At 41.1% G+C, this 24,733-nt stretch overlaps 2 protein-coding genes across 2 annotated transcripts; both read right to left on the bottom strand.

Annotated features, from left to right (window-relative positions):
• Positions 1–514: 514 nt before the first annotated feature.
• Positions 515–14,479, bottom strand: LOC135080256 (uncharacterized). The gene is made up of 21 exons (XM_063974941.1): positions 14,360–14,479; positions 11,821–14,239; positions 11,389–11,736; positions 10,674–11,003; positions 10,110–10,577; positions 9,635–10,015; positions 9,116–9,559; positions 7,838–9,021; positions 7,256–7,510; positions 6,502–6,601; positions 5,768–6,069; positions 5,536–5,658; positions 5,233–5,355; positions 4,930–5,052; positions 4,479–4,601; positions 4,176–4,298; positions 3,994–4,120; positions 3,724–3,839; positions 2,021–2,140; positions 950–1,066; positions 515–624 (listed from the first exon to the last, which is right to left on the bottom strand). The coding sequence occupies exons 1-21, from the start codon at positions 14,477–14,479 to the stop codon at positions 580–582; spliced, it is 7,491 nt and encodes a 2,496-aa protein (XP_063831011.1). The 3' UTR covers positions 515–579.
• A 283-nt stretch (positions 14,480–14,762) lies between these two features.
• On the bottom strand, positions 14,763–24,350 carry LOC135080255 (putative leucine-rich repeat-containing protein DDB_G0290503). The gene is made up of 8 exons (XM_063974940.1): positions 24,177–24,350; positions 23,683–24,076; positions 22,272–22,460; positions 21,540–21,754; positions 16,928–17,156; positions 16,271–16,368; positions 15,193–16,159; positions 14,763–15,118 (listed from the first exon to the last, which is right to left on the bottom strand). Exons 1-8 carry the CDS (start codon positions 24,210–24,212, stop codon positions 14,763–14,765), a joined length of 2,484 nt encoding a protein of 827 aa, XP_063831010.1. The 5' UTR covers positions 24,213–24,350.
• Positions 24,351–24,733: the final 383 nt, after the last annotated feature.

The following is a 24,733-nucleotide window of genomic DNA, read 5'->3' as shown; positions in this document are numbered from 1 at the left end:
TACAAATTAGTAAATTTTTGTATGATATTATTTTGATAACATAATTTATTTTGGAAGAAATTATAAGTAGACCGATACCATCTTATTCTTCTTATCTTATTGTGGATCTTATTTTTCGTCAAGAAATGTACGTTATTTTTATATTCGTTCGTCTATCTTATAAAGTTTTATTTTTATTGGTACAAAACGAATAATGTTACGTGTTTATTATTACTGACAAGCTTACTACATATCTTTACTATTTTCTTGCTAAAACTTATGTTAAAAAATTTAGACGGTGAGATCGGTCTGTGTCTATAACTTAAAAATTATAATTGTACTGTATGGTGTGATCAACGTAAGCACAATTTTGTACATTTGTATGTAAAGTTCGGTGCTACAGTGATTATGTGGTGTACTTCGTGAAATATAAAATATTAATAAGGTTTTGAGTTTAATTACTATCCCTAGAGATATGTATGACAGATATTACTTACTAAATAGAAGGGAAGTAGTTCATAATTAAAACTCAAGATTTAAAAGAATAAATTAATGAATGTATTTAATAATTTTGTTAACATCATATTACTATTTTATCCTTTACTTTTTCCGGAAAATACTTAATCTCCTGCTGCGAGGTGTGCCCTGCAAACAAAACATTCTGTTAATGAATCGATTCACTAATAATATTGGTGCTGTACTGTATAAAAATACGTATTTATTATTTATTAATATTTATACATCATATTTAATCCAAATGTAAAAAAGTATAGCCGTCAACTTGACTAGAAGAGTGGTGTCACCATAAAAAAAACAGATGTCAGTCTACCTCTACAATAATTAGAAAAAACTACCTACACTTTCACCAGTATTTTAAAGCTGTCAAAAATACGGACGCATCCTAAAAGACATACTGAGCTACACGAAAAAATCCACCAAGCAATAAGAAAGAATTTCTTTGAGTACTTACTTCGGCGGTATCGTTTTTATTGGAGCGGAAAAGCGAGCGAAGCCGCGACGGAGTGCTAGTTTTGCGGGAGGGCTGCGGCTCGGCTTCCACGCGCAACGACTCGCGCAACTCGGAATCCTGAATACAGTAAGTATATTAGCTTATTTCTATTATATTTCACTAGCAAGTACATTTTGTAAAACTTAAATATTTTTGTTAAAATTCCATCTCTAACTTTTGTCTTTTAGTCTAGTTGTGCTCTTTTTTGTCAAAGCGACAGGGTGAATGCAAATCTAAGGCAAGTGGGATGAATCTTGAGAACAAAAAATAATCTTGTTTGTTATTAAAGTTGTACTGTAAGATTTCGAGTAATTTCGCGGTTCCATTATAATGTATGAAACTGAAACGCTAATTCCGCCCAAACGGTCTGAATGAATTGGACTGATGGAAACGGCATTCATAGTATGTTTCCCTAGCGCCTATGATCCGTGGGATGATCATGATTGATTCTAAGTAGAATCTTAGGGCCTTGCCACACTGGTGGATTGCAAGCGGAGCGGTGGGCACGCCGCGGTCGCCAAAATGCCGCGGCGTCTCCAGTGCTCCGCCCAGAAAACGTTTGCAATCCGCCAGTGTGGCAGGCCCTTAGTGGAGTATGATGTCAAAAGTAGAATCTGGACTTCTTGGCGGGAATCTGAAGCGTCATGTTAGCGGTTTTGTTTTATTTCCTCATTTTCGTGTTTGGGCGACTATTAATGTGTAATAATGGTGGATTATTAACCATTGAGTGTTCGTGAACGTGCATGAGTGTGGGCAAGTGAAGCAAAACAGTGCATCGTGATTCTTCTGGTTCTCTCAAGTTGTCCATAGGAGGTCTCAGTAAAGCACCACAACTTTACTGAGACTCAAAGGGTGGGAAGGGGTATCATCTATCATCCTTCATTATATCATTACTTGATCTCATTTTGTAACTCGTATCACATAAATACTTGAAAATGGCACAAATCAAGTCGACCTCGAAGTGTATTACCAACATCATCAAAAAAGAAGAAGAAGAAGTACCTACATAGAATCTGTGAAATGTGAACATACCGTAGCGGAGAGCCTTCCCGCGTTCTTGCTGGGCGTGGGCGGGCCCGGCTTCTTGTAGGCGGTGATGCCAACCTCCTTGCGGTGCTGCCGCCCCAGCGAGCTCATGTTGCCCAGGCTGAACTGTGGGGAATTCAGTATTTACAGGATAGAGTCGTGCAGAGGCAGGGTTGGCCCACCTGCCATATTAAAATTGTGTTGAATATTTTTGTCATCATCATCATCTCAGCCACAGGACGTCCACTGCTGAACATAGGCCTCCCCCAATGCTTTCCATGTTACCCGGTTGGTAGCGGCCTGCGTCCAGCGCTTTCCTGCTACCTTTATGATGTCGTCGGTCCACCTTGTGGGTGGACGTCTCACGCTGCGTTTTCCGGTACGCGGCCTCCACTCCAGAACCTTGCTGCCCCATCGGCCGTCAGTTCTGCGTACTATGTGCCCTGCCCATTGCCACTTCAGCTTGCTAATCCGTCGGGTTATGTCAGCGACTTTAGTTCGTTTACGGATCTCCTCATTTCTGATTCGATCTCGTACAGAAACACCGAGCATAGCCTTTGCAACTTTGCAACTTTGAGCTATTATTGATTACTAGCTTTCCGCCCGCGGCTTCGCCCGCGTGGAATTTTGTCTGTCACAGAAAAACTTTATCGCGCGCGTCCCTGTTTCAAAAACCGGGATAAAAACTATCCTATGTTCTTTCCCGGGACTCAAACTATCTCTATGCCAAATTTCATCAAAATCGGTTGCGAGGTTTAAGCGGGAAAGCGTAACAGACAGACAGACAGACAGACAGACAGACAGACAGACAGAGTTACTTTCGCATTTATAATATTAGTTGGGATTGTTGTGTCGATTCTTATTTGCATTATTTCTTACACCTGCCCACTCGCTTAGAGTTCTTACCACAGAATAATAATAAGTATTACGTACAGAAGTTTTACTTCGCGAAGGTATTTAAAAAAATGTATGCTCAATGTCATTAACAATATGGTATAATTCAGCTTGTCTCAAAAGTCAAGCACCATTTTGTTGACAAACGTCAGTGATCGGCACTGCGCCGAAGCTATAGGGCTGACTTCGGTAAAATGATGTGACGTGAGGTGCCAAACTGCAGAAAATGGCAGAGGAAATGATACATGATTTAGCATGAATTATCATGAATAATATTAACTACTTATTTACATCTCAGTGTCTTCAGGCAACTTAAAAAAGTACATTCTGTGTTATTATTATTATTTAGGCAGTTAAATACTGCACAGTATTTAGTACACCATTTTCTTTATTTTTTTCCATCATACACAAGAATACACGTGCGTAAGTCAATGCTCGCTCGTATGTGAGGCCTTGTCGAATAGTAATTGTAATATTTGCTATGCTATGCTTGCTGATGAGGGATGGGTTACTCCGAAGAGTGCTAAATAAAACCGACCCGTTTGAGTGCTGCTCATACACTGATTTATTACTGAGTGATTGTACAGGCGTGAATTGAAACTAGGTCAAACCAAACTTATACGTAAAGTGTTTAACGCCTACTTAGCAATAAATGATTTAACTATATAAAAAGGAAATGTGCAAGTAATAATGTACGATAGCTCGTACAGTAATCCTGTAGGGGGCCATCGTGCGTGTTTTGTTTTCGATGTAAACTCGCGGAGATGAATAGGCCTGCTCTTACTGCCTAGGAAAGAAAGTCCACAATCGCTCACCTTGATGTCCTCCTCGTCAGCCACGGGCTGGAACTGCGTCTCGGCGGGGTAGGAGCTCTTGAGATGCGGCGGGCAAAGTGAGTTGCGCCAGCGCAGCTCGGACAGGCGGCGGGGGTCTTACTGCCTAGGACAGAGTCCACAATCGCTCATCTTGATGTCTTCCTCATCGGCCACGGGCTGGAACTGGGTCTCGGCGGGGTAGGAGCTCTTGAGATGCGGCGGGCAAAGTGAGTTGCGCCAGCGCAGCTCGGACAGGCGGCGGGGTCTTACTGCCTAGGAGAGAGAGTCCACAATCGCTCACCTTGATGTCCTCCTCGTCAGCCACGGGCTGGAACTGCGTCTCGGCGGGGTAGGAGCTCTTGAGATGCGGCGGGCAAAGTGAGTTGCGCCAGCGCAGCTCGGACAGGCAGCGGGGTCTTACTGCCTAGGAAAGAGAGTCCACAATCGCTCACCTTGATGTCTTCCTCATCGGCCACGGGCTGGAACTGGGTCTCGGCGGGGTAGGAGCTCTTGAGATGCGGCGGGCAAAGTGAGTTGCGCCAGCGCAGCTCGGACAGGCGGCGGGGTCTTACTGCCTAGGAGAGAGAGTCCACAATCGCTCACCTTGATGTCTTCCTCATCAGCCACGGGCTGGAACTGAGTCTCGGCGGGGTAGGAGCTCTTGAGATGCGGCGGGCAAAGTGAGTTGCGCCAGCGCAGCTCGGACAGGCGGCGGGGGTCTTACTGCCTAGGAGAGAGAGTCCACAATCGCTCACCTTGATGTCTTCCTCATCGGCCACGGGCTGGAACTGGGTCTCGGCGGGGTAGGAGCTCTTGAGATGCGGCGGGCAAAGTGAGTTGCGCCAGCGCAGCTCGGACAGGCGGCGGGGTCTTACTGCCTAGGAGAGAGAGTCCACAATCGCTCACCTTGATGTCCTCCTCGTCAGCCACGGGCTGGAACTGCGTCTCGGCGGGGTAGGAGCTCTTGAGATGCGGCGGGCAAAGTGAGTTGCGCCAGCGCAGCTCGGACAGGCGGCGGGGGTCTTACTGCCTAGGAGAGAGTCCACAATCGCTCACCTTTATGTCTTCCTCATCGGCCACGGGCTGGAACTGAGTCTCGGCGGGGTAGGAGCTCTTGAGATGCGGCGGGCAAAGTGAGTTGCGCCAGCGCAGCTCGGACAGGCGGCGGGGGTCTTACTGCCTAGGAGAGAGTCCACAATCGCTCACCTTTATGTCTTCCTCATCGGCCACGGGCTGGAACTGAGTCTCGGCGGGGTAGGAGCTCTTGAGATGCGGCGGGCACAGCGAGTTGCGCCAGCGCAGCTCGGACAGGCGGCGGGGTCTTACTGCCTAGGAGAGAGAGTCCACAATCGCTCACCTTGATGTCTTCCTCATCGGCCACGGGCTGGAACTGAGTCTCGGCGGGGTAGGAGCTCTTGAGATGCGGCGGGCAAAGTGAGTTGCGCCAGCGCAGCTCGGACAGACGGCGGCGGTCTTACTGCCTAGGAGAGAGAGTCCACAATCGCTCACCTTGATGTCTTCCTCATCAGCCACGGGCTGGAACTGAGTCTCGGCGGGGTAGGAGCTCTTGAGATGCGGCGGGCAAAGTGAGTTGCGCCAGCGCAGCTCGGACAGGCGGCGGGGTCTTACTGCCTAGGAAATAGAGTCCTCAATCGCTCACCTTGATGTCCTCCTCATCGGCCACGGGCTGGAACTGAGTCTCGGCGGGGTAGGAACTCTTGAGATGCGGCGGGCAAAGCGAGTTGCGCCAGCGCAGCTCGGACAGGCGGCGGAGGTCTTACTGCCTAGGAAAGAGAGTCCACAATGGCTCACCTTGATGTCTTCCTCATCGGCCACGGGCTGGAACTGAGTCTCGGCGGGGTAGGAGCTCTTGAGATGCGGCGGGCACAGCGAGTTGCGCCAGCGCAGCTCGGACAGGCGGCGGGGTCTTACTGCCTAGGAGAGAGAGTCCACAATCGCGTACCTTGATGTCCTCCTCAGCCACGCAGCTCGGACAGGCGGCGGGGGTCTTACTGCCTAGGAAAGAGAGTCCACAATCGCTCACCTTGATGTCCTCCTCATCAGCCACGGGCTGCACTCGCATACGACTCTTACTGCCAAGGAAAGAGAGTCCACAATCGCTCACCTTGATGTCTTCCTCATCGGCCACGGGCTGGAACTGAGTCTCGGCGGGGTAGGAGCTTTTGAGATGCGGCGGGCAAAGTGAGTTGCGCCAGCGCAGCTCGGACAGGCGGCGAGGGTCGCGCGGAGGGGACGCGCGGGGGGTGGAGGCGAGCTCCTTGAGCCAGCGGTTGTCGAACACCTCCCCCTCCTCGTCAGACATGTGAAGGCCGCGGCCATCTTTGTCTAGAAACAGTTTGAGTTTACTTCTAAAGTAAATATATACTGAATACTAATGTGGAAACTGCTGATTTCTGTCCTATTTAGCTCCGAGCAACAATATAATCTTTTCGAGGCATTTTATAGAGTTTAGACAAGAATTTGTCGTCGTGGCACGTATCCTAGCCGGGCTGGTAGTCTATTAGTCTCCTGTGGACAGTCATTTTTAGCAAGTTTACGCTGTTGCCGAACGCCTAGTCTGAACATCCTATTTATTTTCAATTTCCTGTAAAACATTAGCAGCTCTTGATATAAATAGATTTGTAGTTTATTGGACAAAAATAAAGAGAGTTAGTGATGTAATAGTTTATCTATGCCATCCAAAATCGATGATTGGATTAGCTGAAAGTGGGGGTCAAAAGAGAATAAAACTTAAATCAATATGATCGTCAGACTTACCTCGCTTGTTGGTATTCGTGTTGTTGTGGACGGGCAGAGAACGAAGGGAGTGTGTATCCGACGGCCGCGATGGCTCAGGGGGCGCCGGCACTAGCCCGGACTGGAAACATATCATTTATATAATTTTTAAAGCCCGGTCTGCGAGCACGTAGAATTTTGTCCAATGACCCCAAGCTACCCATCCTTATCGCTCGCGCTCGCACACTCACTGCGGGCACCCGTCGTACAGTCGCGACAGCAATATAATTACCCGCGAGCGATAAGGATGGGTAGCTTGGGGTCATTGGACAAAATTGTACGTGCTCGCAGACCAGACTATACAGATACTCTTCTTGCTGCTGCAAAATCGCACCTATTACAACTACATAAGTGCCGCAGTGTTTAGCTACAGCTGATGTCTGTGCGTGCTATGCTCGGAGTTTCCCTACGTGATCGAATCAGAAATGAGGAGATACGTAGGAGAACCAGAGTGACTGACATAGCCCGCAGAATCGCTAAATCAAGTGGCAGTGGGCGGGGCACATAGCTCGTAAAGCTGATGGCCGCGGGTCAGGAAAGTTCTTGAGTGGCGACCACGAGCTGGAAGACTTAGCGTGGGCAGGCCTCCCACTAGGTGGACCGACGATCTGGTGAAGGTTACGGGAGGTGCCTGGATGCGAGCGGCGCAGGATCGGTCTTCGTGGAAATCCTTGGGGGAGGCCTTTGTCCAGCAGAGGACGTCTTTCGGCTGAAACGACGATGTCTGTGCACTCACCGAATGGACGTGCTGTAGCGACATGAGCGAGCCGGACCGCTGCTTCTTCCTCAGCCAGTCCGCCTCGTCCTTCTTCGTGAGGAACTTCTCCCCAACACTCCAGAGCTCCGTCGTCAGCGCCCGAATATGCTCTTCATACGCCTTGCTCGACTCGGCGAGTTTCTCCCGAGTTTTCACCAACTCTCGCTCAAGCATCATCACCTCCTCCCGCTGCTTCTCTTTATAAACCGCGATCTGCTCCTGGTACAGTTGTTTCTGAAAACACCAAACTTATAAACCACCGAAATGTCGACGTCTCCTAACGGGAAGCACCATGCACCGCATGCCGTCTAAACATGCATAACGTCTAAATAATTACCTTTTCGAACGCTCCTCAAAGCATAACACTACACTACCACACGTAAACACTAAAAAAACTAAGCGAAAAATAAAACAAAAATCATCGATGTAAACAACTTTATTCAATAAATAGGCGACTTCACAAGTCATTAACAAGCCACACCGTCAATAGTCCATCTGGAGATAGAACCACCACACGACCTGATACAGCAATATAAGAGACAGGATGGGGAGTATACTGACCATTTTAGCCTTCATTCGGTTGAGTTTGTCCTCGTACTCCGCACGCACCGCCAGCACCGTGGCCGCCTGCGCGTCGCGCGAGCCTTCGCCCTTCTGCGCGCGGACCACTTCTTCAAGAAGCTTCTGGAAGGAGCTCTCTAGCTCCTCCAGTTGCACTTCCAAGCCGGCGTTCTGGAAGGTCGTCGACGCGAAGGACGCGCGGTCCTCGTCGTTGGTGAACGCCTGCTTGATCTTCTCGGGCGAGATCGTGCGGCCGATGCACCTCTCCACCCAGCGCTCCATGTTCATGGCGCACTCGGCCAGGTCCTGCATGGCCGCCGCGTAGGCTCTCTCGAGCTTGCACATGGTCGCGTCGTTTATCTGCCCCTCCAGACTCAGGACCTCTCGCCTCGCTGTCCGCTGTACCGACACGACGCGACTGAACTTCTGCGCGTACAGTTCCTTCACTGTGCTGAACGTCTTGAAGCTCACCGACAACTCCGTCAAAAACTTCTTCAAGTTGATTATCTCCGACTCGTTTATTCGGTTTACTTCGGTCAACCTGTCCCTCTCCTTTTGTAGGGCGACCTGCTTCTCGGAGCACCGTTTCAGATGCTTGTCCGTGGTCTCCAGGAAATTCTCGAGGTCCTCCATAGTGACGGTGCCCGCGTTTAAGCTTCGCCGCAGCTCGTTGTCGCCGTTCGCAGAATTGCCGAAGTTGGTCAACTCTTTCAATACGGTATTTGACTTGATCTCGGCGATCCTCTTGAGTATGATCGCCTGGTACTTCGCCGACACTTTGATGATCTGGCTGGCTCTATTCTCTGTGACGCTCATTTTGTTCAATTGCTTTTTGAGTTCGGCGATTTCCTCGTTCTTCTGGTGGACTATTTTCTTGAGCTGCCCTGACAACTGCTGACAGATCTCCTTGCTGACTTCTAGTTCTTTGGTGACGTCCAATAGTTTGTTCTCCGAGTCTGCGATGAGCGACTTGAGGAATGTTATGTCGCTCTGGAGGGCGGTGATAGTCCTGTTCTTGTCGTGAATGATCCTTTCTAAATCTGAAATGGTCTTAATGCTCTCCATTGATGAGTGAGTAAGGTCAGAGGTGGTGTTATCTACCTGGTGGTGGAACTCGCGGTAATCCTTTTCGATATTACATGAGTTTTTATGACTTCCGGTCTTTTCAGAAACGGCAACGGCAACTGGAAAAAGATTTTGTTATTATTTAAATCACAAATTGCACTAATCACTGATGGTGACATTTGAAACATTGAACTATATTGTTATATTACTTACACGTGTCTTTCTGTCCTATAGCTTTGACCCACTCCTCGCTTCTCAAAGCCCTTTGAACATCATCGTTAGTCATCTTCTGCTTCAAGTAACTGACTTCAGTAATTTTGGATTCCAATTCTGCTTGATTTTTTTCTTTAGCGGCTTTCATTTCGACCAAATCTTTATTGATGTTGTTTATTTGTTCATCCTTTTCTTGAATTATGTCACATTTCTCTTTCAAGTCTTTTTGTTGTAGTTCTGCGATAGTTTTTAACGTGTTAATTTCTTTGTGCAACATGGAGATGTCTTTTTGTTGGTCTTCCATCTGCCTTTCTGCTTTCAGTTGATATTCTTGTAGTAGTGAGCACTTGTTATCTAAATTTAGCCTTTCGTTGTCATTGCCCAGTCGTAATTCATTGTTTTGTTCTTTCTCTAGCTTTACTGACTGCTCTAGTCTTGTGATCACTGAAATGAAATAAAGTATGAATTTAGGTACCTGTTAAAAATGCAAAATTGTTTCATAAAAGTGTTTAGTATTACCGATTTGATTTTCTTCCACAGTTGTCTTCAAGTTTGTATTTTCAACACGTAATTTTTTAATTTCCTCATTCAACGAATCTGCAACTGTATCGAATTCAGTATTAAATTCTTCTGCTTTGTTGAGATAATACATTTTTTCTCGTCTTAGATTGTCGTTAGTGACAGTAAGTTCATTTAGTTGATCAGACAGCTCTTTAACCCTTTCTTCTGCTGCTATATTTTTGTGACGTTCTTCTTCAACCTCTTGTTCGAGTTTCTTGTTGAGTTCAGTTTGTTCGTCATTTGTTTTAGTTAATTTGTCAACTTTATTCACCATTTCTGTTTGTTGTAAGTCCATTTTAATTTTTAATTCGTCTTTGTCTTTTTTCATGTTATCAATTTCTAAAACAAATAAATAGTTGTTATTAAATTCACATTCATAAATTTACATTCGTATTTTTTTTAAATACGACGCGAACATCATTGTAATACTCACCACTTTTACATTGTTCCACAACTTGAGTCATTTCCTTGTTCTTCAATTCCAATATTTCTACTTGAGATACTTTCAAAGTAAGCTCTTTTTTCAACGTTGTGATTTCACTTACTAACTGATCCTTTGCATGTTCAAATTCTTTTATATTACTCTCTTTCGCAATTTTCATTTCTGTCAATTCTTTTAGAGCATTTTCGAATAAAGTCTCCTTTTCTTGAAGTTTTACTTTAGTATTCTTTATTTTAGATTCTAATTCTTCTTTTAATGCTTTGTTTTCTTCTTTTAACATGTCATTAACTTTAACATGTTCAGCAATAACATTGTTCAAGCTAAGTTTCTGGTCTTCCATGACTGACTCGGTGACAGTGACCATGTTTTTGAGAACTAGTCTTTCCGATTCAAATTCTCCAAGTAATTTTTCTTGATTATGTTTTTCAACTTTAACTTCCTCCTCGAGCGATTTTATAACTGAGAAAACAATATTTATGAATTTATAATATCTGTAATATATTTTGTGGACTGTAAGGTTTTTCTAAGAAAAAAAATTAAATACGAATAACTCACCTTTGCTGCTATCATTGACTGCTTCTTGCAATTTCTCTTTATCCTTCCGCAACGCTTCCAACTCGATCGTCTTGTCCTTCAAATAGTTCGTCAATTTTGCCACCATAACGTTTAAATTCTCAATCTGACACTCGTAAGTTTTCTTCAGCTTATCGGTCAAATGTTCGTTGTCAATTAACTTCTCTTTCAGAGAATGTACTTTTATTTCCAGCTGCGTTTTCACGTCGTTGAGTTCGTTTGAGAGCGACTCGTTTTCTTTTTCTAGTGTCTGTATGTCTCTGTTTCTTGTGTCTATAGAGGTTACGTATAACTCTTTCTGCTTTGACATTTCTGGAAAAGATAATTTTGTGTTGGGAGGTTTATGCCCATTTTTAACCATCAATCCCTAATTTTTAAATGACCCCTATAGTAACACATAACAGGAATTTTGTTTTCATATGGGTCACTTCAAAATTAGGGATTGATTGATGGTGAAAACGGGCATTAGACTATTATAAGGGACAGATTAAAACAGTTTCCAACAGGTAGCAGTTTGTTTGATATCTATGATTCTGCATTCTTCATTAGATTAACGTGTTAAATGATATTTCAAATATCTCAGGTGTTAGACATTTAAAAAATGTGTGACTTCTAATGATAATGCTAGATAAAAAGAAAAATTGAATATTCAGAATACCACACTTACGATCTGCAACTTTCCCCATAGTATACTTACCAATTTTGCTATCATTGATGATCTGCTGCAGTCTGTTGACTTCCGTCTGCAACTCCAGCACTTTAATGTCCTTCTGACCCAACATCTGTCTCATTTCACTCAACGCCGTGTTTTCATGCTCTAGAGCCATTTCTAGATTCTTTCTCAGAGCCAGTTCAGTTGTTAAAGTTTCCGCTATATTTATAGCAAGATTGCACCTTTCGTTCATGCTCAATGCCACGGTAGATTCTACGCTGATCAGCTTTTTAAGAGTCTCATTAGTGACATTCTCTTTTCTTAGATTATTCAATAGTTTGTCTACGCCATTCAGTAGGATGGTTGACATCCGGTCATGCATTTCTTCATATCCTGTTAAATCATCAAAAATTCCATTAATATTATTCAGTTTTGAAATAAGTGTCAAAATATTAAAAATTATAATTAAATACTTACTGTCTTTTTCTGTCTTTACATTCGCAAACTCTGTATTAATTGTGTCAAGTTTTTCTTTTAGTTGCACTAACTGTTTTTCACTTTGTTCTTTTATCTTTACTACTGAATACTCGAGAATTTCTTTCTCCGTCAGTATTTCTTCGTGGGCAGCTTTAGTTTCCTGTAACGAATTAAGAAGAGACTCTTTTTCTATATTAATAAGATTTATTTCATTTCGAAGATGGTCAGTTGCCGCTTTAGCTTCTTCTAAATCTTGTTTGACAATTTCAATTGTCACAGATAAGTTATCTTTCTCTTTTATGATTTCTTCTAGTTTTTGTTCTTTCTCTGTCTGTATTTCTTCATAGACTGCTTTAGTTTCTTGTAAAGAATTGAGAAGCGCCTCTTTTTCTATATTAATGAGATTCGTTTCCTTTCGAAGGTGATCATTTGCCATTTTGGATTCTTCTAGATCTTGTTTGACAGCTTTTATTTCCGAAGACAAAATATCTTTCTCTTTTACGAGTTCATCTTTAGCTAGTTTTTCTTCACTTAATTCATTATTGAGTCTCAGCACATCATTGTTATACTTTGTTGACAAGTCATTCTTTTTTTTGATTTCTTCATTAATTTTTAGTTTCAGATCGGAAATTTCCAACGATTGTTTTACGTTCTGTTCTTCTATTTTTGCATTTAAATTCAGGATGGTTTCTTTTTCTGTCAGTATTTCTTCATAGGCGGTTTTCGTTTCTTGTAAAGAATTGAGAAGCGACTCTTTTTCTATTGCATTGAGATTTATTTCATTTCGTAGATGATCACTTGTCACTTTAGCTTCTTCTAGATTTTGTTTCATAGATTCAATTTCTAAATACAAACCATCTTTCTCTTTTACGATTTCTACTAATTGTTGTTCATTTTGTTCTTTTAATTTTGCAATTGAATTCGAGAGAGTTTCCTTTTCCTTCAATACATCATCACGGGTAGCTTTAGTTTCTTGCAAAGAAGTGAAAAGCGACTGTTTTTCTGTAGACATAAGATTTATTTCATGTCGAAGATGTTCATTTGTTACTCTAGCTTCTTCTAGATCTTTTTTAAAAGATTCCATTTTATCAGACAAGTCACCTTTCTCTTTTACGATTTCTTGTATTTGATGCTCATTTTGTTCTTTTATTTTTGCAATTGAAATAGAGAGAGCTTCCTTCTCCATTAGTATTTCTTCATAGGCGGCTTTCGTTTCTTGTAAAGAATTGAGAAGCGACTCTTTTTCTATGCTAATAAGATTTATTTCATTTTGTAGATGATCACCTGCCACTTTAGCTGCTTCTAAATCTTGTTTGGTAGAAACCATTTCCATAGACATAGTATCTTTCTCTTTTAAGAGTTCATCTTTAGCGTGTTTTTCTTCACTCAAAGTTTTGTTCAATCTAATATATTTTTTATTTTCTTTTTCTAATTCCTTTGTAAGTCTCAGAACTTCATTTTGCAATTTTATCGACATGTCATTCTTTTCTTTGATCTCTTCATGTATTTTTTGTTTCAGATCGGAATTTTCCACTGCTTGTTTTTCATTGAGTTCTTTTAATTCTACAATTGAAACCAAGAGAGTTTCCTTTTCCGTCATTATTTCTTCATATGCAGCTTTAGTTTCTTGAAGGGAAGTGAAAAGAGACTGTTTTTCTATAGACACAAAATTTATTTCCTTTTGGAGATGATCATTTGCCACTTTGGCTTCATCGAGATTTTGTTTGATGTACTCAATTTTCTCGGACAAAATATTTTTCTCTTTCAGGAGTTCATCTTTAGCGTGTTTTTCTTCATTGAGAGTCTTGTTTAATGTAACATATTTTTCATTTTCTTTTTCTAGTTCATTATTGAGTCTGCTCATTTCATTATTATACTTTGTTGCCATGTCATTCCTTTCTTTGATCTCTTCATTCATTCTTTGTTTTAGATCAGAAATATCCTGTAATTGTTTTTCAATTTGTTCTTCTAATTTTGCCATTGAATTCGTTAAAGTATCCTTCTCCGCCAGAATTTCCTCATGGGCAGCTTTAGTTTCTTGCAATGAAGTGAAAAGCGACTGTTTTTCTAAAGACAAAAGATTTATTTCCTTTTGCAGATGATTATTTGCCACATTAACATCTTCGAGATTTTGTTTAATAGATTGAATTTCCTCTGACAAATCGTTTTTCTCTTTTACAAGTTCATCTTTGGCGTGTTTTTCTTCACTCAAGGTCTTGTTCAATAAATCATATTTTTCAATTTCTTTTCCTAATTCATTTTTGAGTCTGAGAACTTCATTATTGAACATTGTCAACATGTCATTATTTTCCTTGATCACTTCATTTACTCTTTGTTTTAGATTGATAATTTCGTTGTTTCTCTCTTCCAGAATCTGCTTCTCAGACTCACTTTTCTGAGTCAAATCATTCAGTTGATCCTTAAATAATAAATGTAGAATAAGTAGAATCTTAGAATAGAATATAATTTATTTATTTAACATTTAGAAACTTTTTATTTAGTTCAATCAACCTTAATACATCAAATTAGTTTCGCTTACCTGCAAGGATTGAATTTGCTGTTGGAGAACTGCAATCTTGGATCTTTCTTGATACAGTTGCACCGCCGCCGCATTAGCACAGGCTTCAATACAAATGGCTGTAAATGAAAGTTTTAACATAACTAATCTACTATGTAAAAATAAGTCGGGTTTTCCTTCCTGGCGCTATTACTCCAGAACGCACGAACCGATTTTCACGGTTTTGCATTCGTTGGAAAGGTCTCGGGCTCCGTGAGGTTTATAGCAAAGAAAATTCAGGAAAATTTAACAAACGAAATTCCACGCGGGCGTAGCCGCGGGCGGAAAGCTAGTAGGCTATAAAGACACACGTTTAGATACAGTAAATTTTTCAAATCGTCGCAGAATATAATATTCGGTAAAAGTTCTGCGAAATGTAATCAAATCATAGGGTCTTACATAAGTTATAGGGTAACGACGTCATGCTGGTTTCTGCCCCATCGGCATTCAACTGGCTGTCCATAGAAGGGTGTTGACATCGTAGCTCTGCAACCAGATCTTTGAGTGGCTCCATGAGATATTCCTCTCCATCCACGCCTCCCAGACGCTGACTTGTCAGAGTATCAGCCATCTTCACGATGAGATCACACTTCTCTTCCATGGACATTAAGTTGGTGCTATCAACATGGAGTAACTGGTTCAAAACTTCATTAGAGATGTTATCTTTCCTTAATTTGTCCAATACTTTATCTACGCTATTCAACAGAATGGCAGATAATTGCGCATTGGCTTCTTCATTTTCTGAAAAATAAAATACACTTATGATTATGACACACTTGAAGCTGGGACAAATTGACTCTATAAATTTTACTTACTCTCTTTTTGCGTCTTCACAACTGTCAATTCTAATTTCACCCTGTCCAATTCCTCTTGTTTGTCCTTCCATTCCGAAATTTGTTTTTTGTTTTGTTGTTTCAGTACTGCAATTGAATTGAGTAGCGAATTTCTTTCCATTTCAATTTCCTCGTGAGCCACTTTGGTTTCTTGCAAGGAACTGTACAGCGACTCGTTTTCAACGGTCATAAGGTTAATGTCGTTCGTAAGAACAGTGCAATTTTCAGTTTGCTCAGACACGGCATGCTTCAACTCATCAACCTCACGACCCATTTCCCTGATAAAGTCGAAACTATAATTCAGCCTGTCTGTCAACCGTTCAATTTCTTCACATTTCAGCTTCAATGCATTTTCTGTATCAAAAAGTTTTTCATTCATTTGCTCACATTCATTGTTATACTTCGCGAGGACTTGCTCTCTTGCTTGTTTCTCTTTTCTCAGCTCTAAATGCAGAGCTTCAATTCTGTCGCTCTTCTCAAACACATCGTTTTGCAGTTCAACCAATTCATTATTTCTATTGAGAACTTTTTCATTTAACTTCATGATGTGATTGTCATACTCTTCTCTCATTTTTGCTTTTGAAGCCTTTTCCGCGTCTAATTCAGATTTGAGATTTGTAATAACATTTTCCAACTTGGTAGTTTCATCGTTCAGACTTTGTAAGAGAGAAAGTTTCTCTTCTTGAAGTGTTTGTATCTCCTGCATTTTAGTTTCGACTATTACTCGAGATTGATTGTTATTATCCTTCAGTTTTTGTTCCAATTCGTTTATGTCGTTATTTAATTTTGTCATTTCAATACTGTAATGTATGGACATGTTATTTTTCTCTTCTATCTCTTCGTTGATTCTGTGTTTTAAATTGAAGATGTCGTTTTCTCTTTCAGAGAGCACTCTTTCTAGGGATTGTTTTTCGGATTCGGTTTTCTGTGCCAAATCGTTTAGTTGGTCCTAAAATAATTAAGCGATGTAGATGTGACATGCAAATATTATTGGTGAAGATTTTTTAGAAACATACAATGTGATTACAAAGCATTAGTGGCCCTAATGTGTAAAACTTACCTGCAAATGTTGTATTTGTTGTTTGAGCACCACAATTTTGGCTCTTTCTTCGCCGAGTTGTACCTCCACTACGTTAGCGCATGCTTCGCTACAAACAGCTGTAAAAAATGGCGTAATCATAGTTTTTTTTTTTTAAGAAATTGTATCTAGCAATTGCTGAATAAACCTGTTAAAAATAAGGAAGTAATGTCCATGTTTTCTAAGGTTCCGCACAAACGGGCCACCATCCAAAACTGACGGTAGCTGTCGCGTGCAACGGCTTTTGGTACTGCTCAAACAAAGGTGATCGGTAGATGCCACGATTTGTGTCGAGTGGCCGCCACCGGTAAACGCTACACGTAAACAGCTATTTAAAGGCGGCAACAACTTATCGCCATACATTTATTTATTTAAACTTTAATGCCAAAATAAAATACATCAGTGGTTAAGTGCCTACGCTAGTGAATAGTGCAATAGTGACAGAGTGTCTTGCGCTGCTTCTTCTCAGCACTGGCCCATTTATTACGAACGACGTGTAAAAGTGCTTTTAAAAGCTTACTTGCAAAAATAAAATTAGTTTTATGAGAGCTAAAACTTGCGCCGAAGGGTGACTGCAAGAGGAAAATAGACGTAGAGAGTGATGTGTCACAGTTGGTGTTTAAAAATATAACAACTTACACAAATTGTGGTGCAGCGAGTGCATACTGGCATCCGGGTCGTCGCACTCCAGCTGGCTGGAATCTAGCCGGTTGAGCTGCTGATGCTCCTTCAGCTCGGCCAACAGTTCCCGCAGCGACTGCGCGCGGCCCCGTTCGGCCTCCAGCTCGTCGCACAGCTGGCTGGCTCGGGCGCTCTCCAGCTGGCTTACAGACAGCCACTTGTCGCGCTCTTGTTTGAGTTCGTTAATCTGAAGAGTTTACGCGTGCAAGCGCGTTTTACAAGTCGTTTTTTTTTTAATATTAAGCGCGTGAATTATAAGGCAGGATTCACATTGACCGGCGCGAGTCGGCGCGCAGCGCAGCGTCCGTTCGGTCAAAAATGCAGTGGAATGCGCGCATCTACACGTGTATTCGCTGGAATACGCTCGGAGCCGACCGGCTTCCGACGCATGCTCGCGCATCCGTCCGGATTGAAATGTCAGTTAATCAGTTGTAAGCAATGAGGATCATTTCGATTTTTAGCTGTGAATGCAGATTTATAGGGCTAAGAAATCCATAATACACAGTCCAAAAATTTTTGTTCTACGACAAAAATTGACGAAGTTATGGCCAAATTACTAAAAAAGTTCACTGACCGCCCGGCGCGGGGACGATGACGTCATTATATCCGATCCGAACGCTGCCGGCGTACTGCGTGGATAGAAAATATTATTTTCTAGCCAAACTATCAGTTTTAGAGAAAAACTTGTAATGACATTTATTAATCAGAATAAAGTAAGCTATCGATAGGTAATTTTTAAAAATAGAAATTGTGAAAAATAACGCAAAAAATCCATACGCTCATACGGTTCAATGGAACGCAGAGACGCGATTGGGGTCTCCGCGGTGGTATATTTGGCGATTTATTCAAATAAAGTGTTCATAAGTGTTGTTAGAGTCATATCTTCTTCCAAGTAAAATATAAAAATGTTTAAGTATTAATTTATTTACTTCTAACAATCCCAACTAATATTATAAATGCGAAAGTAACTCTGTCTGTCTGTCTGTCTGTCTGTCTGTCTGTTACGCTTTCCCGCTTAAACCTCGCAACCGATTTTGATGAAATTTGGCATAGAGATAGTTTGAGTCCCGGGAAAGAACATAGGATAGTTTTTATCCCGGTTTTTGAAACAGGGACGCGCGCGATAAAGTTTTTCTGTGACAGACAAAATTCCACGCGGGCGAAGCCGCGGGCGGAAAGCTAGTAAGGTATAGCTGAGGCAGATACACTCTGCCTAGACTCTAAGACATTGCTATGAAGATCATTTCGATGTACACGCAATACCTACCTGTTATTTAGTTTTTCTGAGTTAAACCTACGTACCTACCTACCTATCTATTCGCCGTTCCCATGGGCGGGCCAGCTGCTGCAGGAACGGACAGCTGCTCCCTCCTGGAAATCTATTTAATCTTAGCCTAGAAGCTGGGTAGGACTCCCCCTCGGCCAGAAGCTGAGTATTACATACCCCCCCCCCCCCCCCCCAGGCCAGAAACTGGGTATGACTTGACTTCCCCCCTCCCCCCAGGCCAGAAGCTGGGTAAGGCTAGCCCCTCCCCCCAGCCCATAGAAACTGGTTATGACTTGACACCCCCCCCCCCAGGTCAGAAGCTGGGTAAGGCTAGTCCCTTCCCCCAGTCCATAAGCATAAGCTAGGTATGACTCCCCCTCGGCCAGAAGCCGGGTATGACTTACCCCCCCCCCCCCCCCCCGGCCAGAAACTGGGTATGACTTGCCTCTCCCCCCCTCCCACCAAGCCCAGAAGCTGGGTAAAGCTTGCCCCTCCCCCCAGGCTATAAGCTGGGTATGACTTATCCCCCCCCCTCCAGGCCAGAAACTGGGTATTATTAGCATCATATTATGTATTATTATGTTCAATACAAACAATCATTAAGTTACACTCACCCCAACCGCGTCTCCGCATTGCATCGAATCCTATGAAAATGTGGTTTTTGGACATAGCGATACTTATTTTTCACAATTTTTATTTTTAAAAATTACTGGTCGATAGGTTACTTTATTTTGATGAATAAATGTTACTAAAAGTTTTTTTCTAAAACTGATAGTTTAGCTGGAAAAAAATATTTTCCATCCCAATAGTACGCCGGCTGCGCTCGATTCGGATATAATGACGTCACGCGGCCCTGCGTACGTTGACTTTTAGCGGCAAAAACGGCCTATGTTTATTACTTAATATCTTCGTAAGTAATGGTCCGATTTGGATAATTCAAAAAGATATATCTTTCTTATGTCTTAAAGATTAACGTAGATACTAGTTTTATTGAATTTTCTACAACAGTACTGATCCTCATTACGACTCTAAGAACTGTTAATAAAATACTATTTTCTTTACGGCCGTGTAAGTGCGCTCCGACGCGCGCCGGTCAATGGGCATCATACCTAAGGCTTCTTATACACGAGCGGCATATTCGCTGGGTGCGAAGTACTAGGTGGGGGGGACATAATCTATCGCAGCGCTCATGGTGGTCAAAAGTAGAAATAATGTTAGCTCTGTCATCAGATGTATCTGTCAATGGCAAAGCGATTCTACATAATACATTTTAATATCATTAATTAATCGCATGAAAAGGGTCCTACTGGGAACTTAAATAAAAGAGTGGACTGTATTTCGATAGGGCTGTTTTAATAGCCGTTTACAATTTGGAAATAACTAAACTATACAACGTGGTAGTACAAAAATGAGTCACAGTAGTTGTTGTGCACAGATGTTTGCCTTATGATGAGAGCGTGAATTATTGAACTCTGCCCTTGTTTTGTTCTTAATTCTTCTACATCTCGGACTTGTCCAGCCAATACCAACAACTTTCCTTTAAATACGGTTTGTGGTTGGAATTTGATATTGTAACTCTCACAAACCCGGTCTTCAAAACGATACTCATTTCGATCTGAAAACGATATTTAATTTATTACTAGCGATACAGAAACATTTAAATATATTTACTGTTATATAATGAAACCGTTAAAGTAGCTTTTTCTTTTTGTTTTACTGTAAAACTACAACTATAAATGAAGTAAACAAACCCTGACACAATCAAAATTAAACACACTTTTTGGACTTACCTCATTTGATTTGAATGACCAAAATGATTTCAAAACCTTTTTTCCACCCAAATCGTGGTATCACAACAATTTATTAGTTGAAAATATTTGTTATTTTTTCATTTCGATATTTTTTCACAAATATACGACCTAAATGTCAATGTGACAGAGCCCACAAAGTTGTGGACGCTAGTTGGCGCTGTAATCGTGCACGGAGCCAATAGCCGACGGCAGTGGCAACGGCTGCTGTCGCCACCTTTTGGCGGCGACTGAAGACTCGTCGACGACTGCCGCCGACAGGTGGCGTTAGCTGCAGTCGTAGCTTGTCGCATCCTGTACAAAGAGACAGCTACAACTGCAGCTAACGCCTTTTGACGGTAGTTGTCGACTTGGCCACGGCTGTCGTTGATACTGCCGTCGGCTATGAGCCGCTCGTATATAAGCACACTAAGAGGCCTCGGCGTACGCGTAAGTTCTCGTAGGCCAGACAAGTTTCAATAGAAAGAAAGAAAGAAAAATAGTTTATTTGGTTCAAACAAACGTTTTACACAATTTACATTACATATAGCCGGACCAGGAACATAAAAACCCTGGCATAGAGGCGCATCAATTGCATTTGATAGTGCAACACTGAGTACAGTCGTACCTGTGTTAAATTAATAGGCTAACTTTATGTATCAGTATTCAGGATTACGGGCTAATTTGATATTTTCATGAATTAACGAAAAAATATTATTATAGGTAACCTGGTTTAAATAAATTAAATGAAAACATCAATCGAGCTAGTAGGATATATTTTATTATTCATCAATAATCAAATTCAGAACTTGAATATTCAACTGCAATGTCTGCTCATGAACGCTTCAAACTCGGTACTTCTTTCCCAATTCCATAAAATTCAACACTTAGAAAGTGACAAAAAACTTTAAAATAGGTAGTTGAAACAAACCACAGCAAATTTTCATAGTGGACTGTACTATACGATAAACATGTCAGTCAATTTGACACCCTTGTCGGAAAAATTATTCAATGAAAATATTGTCCGAACTCTTAGTATTTCTCTTCGACAAATACTTTAACACATTGTGAACCACTTTTCTTTCACGACTATGAAAAGATTTTAGCAATTTAATTCACAAAATCAATTGCGCACATTTAAAATAAAGTTTGTTTACACTTTGACAGCAATAGACTGACATGCAAGTGGCATGACAATGAAGTTTTCAGTTACTGTTGCCATTAAAAGAAATTAGTACCATTAGTTTTCCGCAACATGGCGAGGGTTTTTATGTTCCTGGTCAGGCTATACATAATTTATTGAACCAAAATAGCAACCTAGGAATGAGATAACGGTCCCCAACTGCCAGTGGACATGAATCAGACGGAAAAATAAGAGATAATAAGCTGTAAATTCTTTAACCTTTAAGATACAAATCTTCTAAAAAGTGACTCAAAAGTCTTATAAAATATTGTGTCCGACTCTACAATAGTCCTCAGCTATACAAACTCAATGGTGGTCAAGCTTTTTACCTACCTTGGCTTTATAAGCGTCCCTTTCGTACTGCGCGTCATCCAGCTGCCCTTGAGTATACACCAATCGCTCCTCCATCTCCTCAAGCTGGCGAGTCAGCTTGGAGACGCCGTCGGAGCCCGCGTCACCGCCTCGAGCGTCTGATTCTTGCCCACAGCATAAGGATATCTTCGATTTGAGGTTCACTATCTCCAGCTTGTATTGTTCTTTGTCTTTTACTGGAAAGATTTTTTAAGAAAAGATGACGATACAGTATTGTCTAGAGCAGGGGTATCCAAACTACGGCCCACGGGCCATATTCAGCTCGTCACTGCCACCAATCTGGCCCGCGACACCTAAAGACTAAGCCTATGTTTACATATGTGGGCAGAAAAATTTAAATTTTTATGGCCCTTGCAACATTCCGAAAAAATAGTAGTAGCCTTGGTTAGTTAGAGGGCTCAGAGAAACATGTGCAACAGGGGCACAACTTATAAAAATATTTATGTTAAAATAATGTTTACCACAAAGAAACAGAGAATCAAATACTGGCTAGGTGATTCGTAATCTTTTTTTAAATTATTTTATCTAGTTTGTACACAGTAAGGGGTTTAAAGTTGTTATAAAACATTACTGTGTTTATAAAGGCGAACAAGTGATGTCATGGGCTCACTTTGCCACCAAAAATGTATGGAAGAGTTGCACTTTTAGAGATCATATCAACTACCCTGTTGTATGATAATAATAAAGTCCTACCTAAAGTCTCCACCCTTAAGTTAGTCCGAGCCAGTTCTTCTTGAAGGTAGTTGCGGTCAAACCGCTCGGCGTCCAATGCAGCTTGCAGACGACGCACTTCTCCGTGAAGGGAACGAAGCGCTGGAGGTGTCTCGGACACCATTCGTGATCCGCTCGGACCAGTAGCTGCCAGGTCTTGACCGCAGGCTTCTGTGAATGGATTATACTAATATTATTTATTCAATTCAGGTAGACAGATCTACATTTGAGAGAAAACAGATTAATTTAAACTCACAACAATGTACACAACTCAGTAGCAGTTCATGTAAATTACTCCTAAAGAAACATGGGAAACATGCAAGTAGATAAAAAAACTTTGTAAACTCTCTGGTCAGAAAACTATGGTCCTCTAGTCCATGGAATATCAGTAGTTTACTTCAATTTACAAATTTCTTCATTTTGAAAAAGTCCTACTGTAATAACATAAATAACTAAGGGTTCCATTTTATCCTTTTGAGATATGGACCCCATAAAAGAGAAAAAAGAGCCATCTTAGGATATGACATTTTTTTTAATACCAAATAACTTGTGGAACAAGGTATTATTAATAAATGTTTAATAATACCAGACAGTTCATTTGAATACAGCAAATGCAAGCAGCTGCTTTGTGTTGATAATAATATTTTTTAAAGACCCAATATAAGTTTTTTTTTTTTATGTGACAGGAGGCAAACGAGTAAAGTACAATACTTTGGTCTTAGTTAATTGTGGAACAGTGGCGGCGTAAGGCGTAGGCGACGTGGGCCACCGCCTACGGCCTCGCGGAACAAGGGGCCTCGCGCATCAAAAATTTTGCTCACATGTCAAATTCAACTTTTAAATACTATTAAATATAAATTATTGATAGCTAAACAATGTAGTTAAAAATTTTTTTTTTCCAAACAAATTCAGCCATAATCAGACACAAAATTAAGCAACAACACGGTTTTAAGTGACAAACATTATTCTTTGGCGCAAAATTCCTTTAAAAATAATCACTGAATCAAGAAATCAGAAACTGTCAATGAATAGACCATTGACCCGTTTTTTTTATTATTTCATAAAATCCGTCTTCAGGTCGCCACAGAACAAGGCCTCGCGAAATCTGTCTTGCCCACATCAAATTTAGGTCTTGCCCCGCCACTGTTGTGGAATATAGTAAAATACATGAACAAGAGGAATTAAATTTTTAAGTTCACTGTAAATTAATTGTAAATAACTGTTACAACAATTTGATTCATAGCAATAAAGGCAATTATTTATTTTGACTACATACATTTGTGTTGAATACTCAATCAATAGTTCAGTAATCACTTAAAAGGTGTAAACCTTTTCATCTAGCTATGTATAGTCTAGTCTCTAGTCTAGCATCTTAGAATATTAATTCATTTACCTGTAATAGCTGCTTGGACATCTTTGTATGTTACTGGACCACACTCCATCAAACATTTACTGAACTTCAGTATGACCTCCTGATCTTCGCTGCCCAGTTGGCTGCACATAGCGTGCTTTATGTTCACGTCCTTAGAGTTCACACATACAAAGTACAGGAGCAGAGACGCGGTCAAGCACAGCTCGTCCTCATTCGAAGCTTCTACAGTACCACTGTTGAACTGAAAATCAGGGTATTTCTCCCGCACAAACTCCTCGATCGTATGCGCTTCGAGTATCGAAGACTTTGATTCGTCCAAATTCAGGTTTTCGCGTAAATGCGATATGATGTTGAGCAACGATTCTGCAGTTACACGCTCCTCTCTTGAATCGGAATCGCTGAAGTAGCAGTTTATCTAAGTGAAGGAAATTGATTCGTTACAGATAAACGTATTTTATAAAATTAAACATCGAACTAACGCTCATACAAAAACGCCTGGTGTCTATCAAACTTACCCAGTTTGTGAGTATGTCTTTCCATTTCTGTAACATGTTGAAGAACAATTTATATCACTAGGATTTCATTAATCCCTCACTTTCACTATTTGTAAGGTTTAGGTAAGAACAAATAAACAAACAATTTCATAACTGATGTTTTAAAAATGTAGTTAATCGCCGTTGCAGTTTGAATTCTTGTTTTTTAAACTTTGACAAGAAAGACAGCTGTCGTTCCATTCATACAAAGAACGTGCCACAGATATGTGGAACGTGCAAAGAACCATTCGTTCAATCATTCAGTTTTTTTCTGGTAGTGGTACAACTGAAGTAATAGTGAAGTGACGGCGATGATACTCTATAATCTTTGTTTGTAGTACTTAAAGTAGTACAATTTTAATAAGTATTTTCGATCAAAAAAACTATTTCAACAAATGAAAAATTGCACACTACAGTAGGTTCAAACTTTTTTTAGTAAAGAACATTTTATAATTATTCTGCATAATGGCTTCAATGGTGCGCACATGCGTATTTGAAGCTGAAGCAAAACAATATTTTAAACTTTGTTCTTGGTCTGA

The sequence above is a fragment of the Ostrinia nubilalis genome, chromosome 17 (assembly GCF_963855985.1).
Source record: "Ostrinia nubilalis chromosome 17, ilOstNubi1.1, whole genome shotgun sequence".
Classification (NCBI taxonomy): Eukaryota; Metazoa; Arthropoda; class Insecta; order Lepidoptera; family Crambidae; genus Ostrinia; species Ostrinia nubilalis.
Note: the sequence above shows the minus strand (reverse complement) of the source record. Positions and strands in the feature narration are given on the sequence as shown.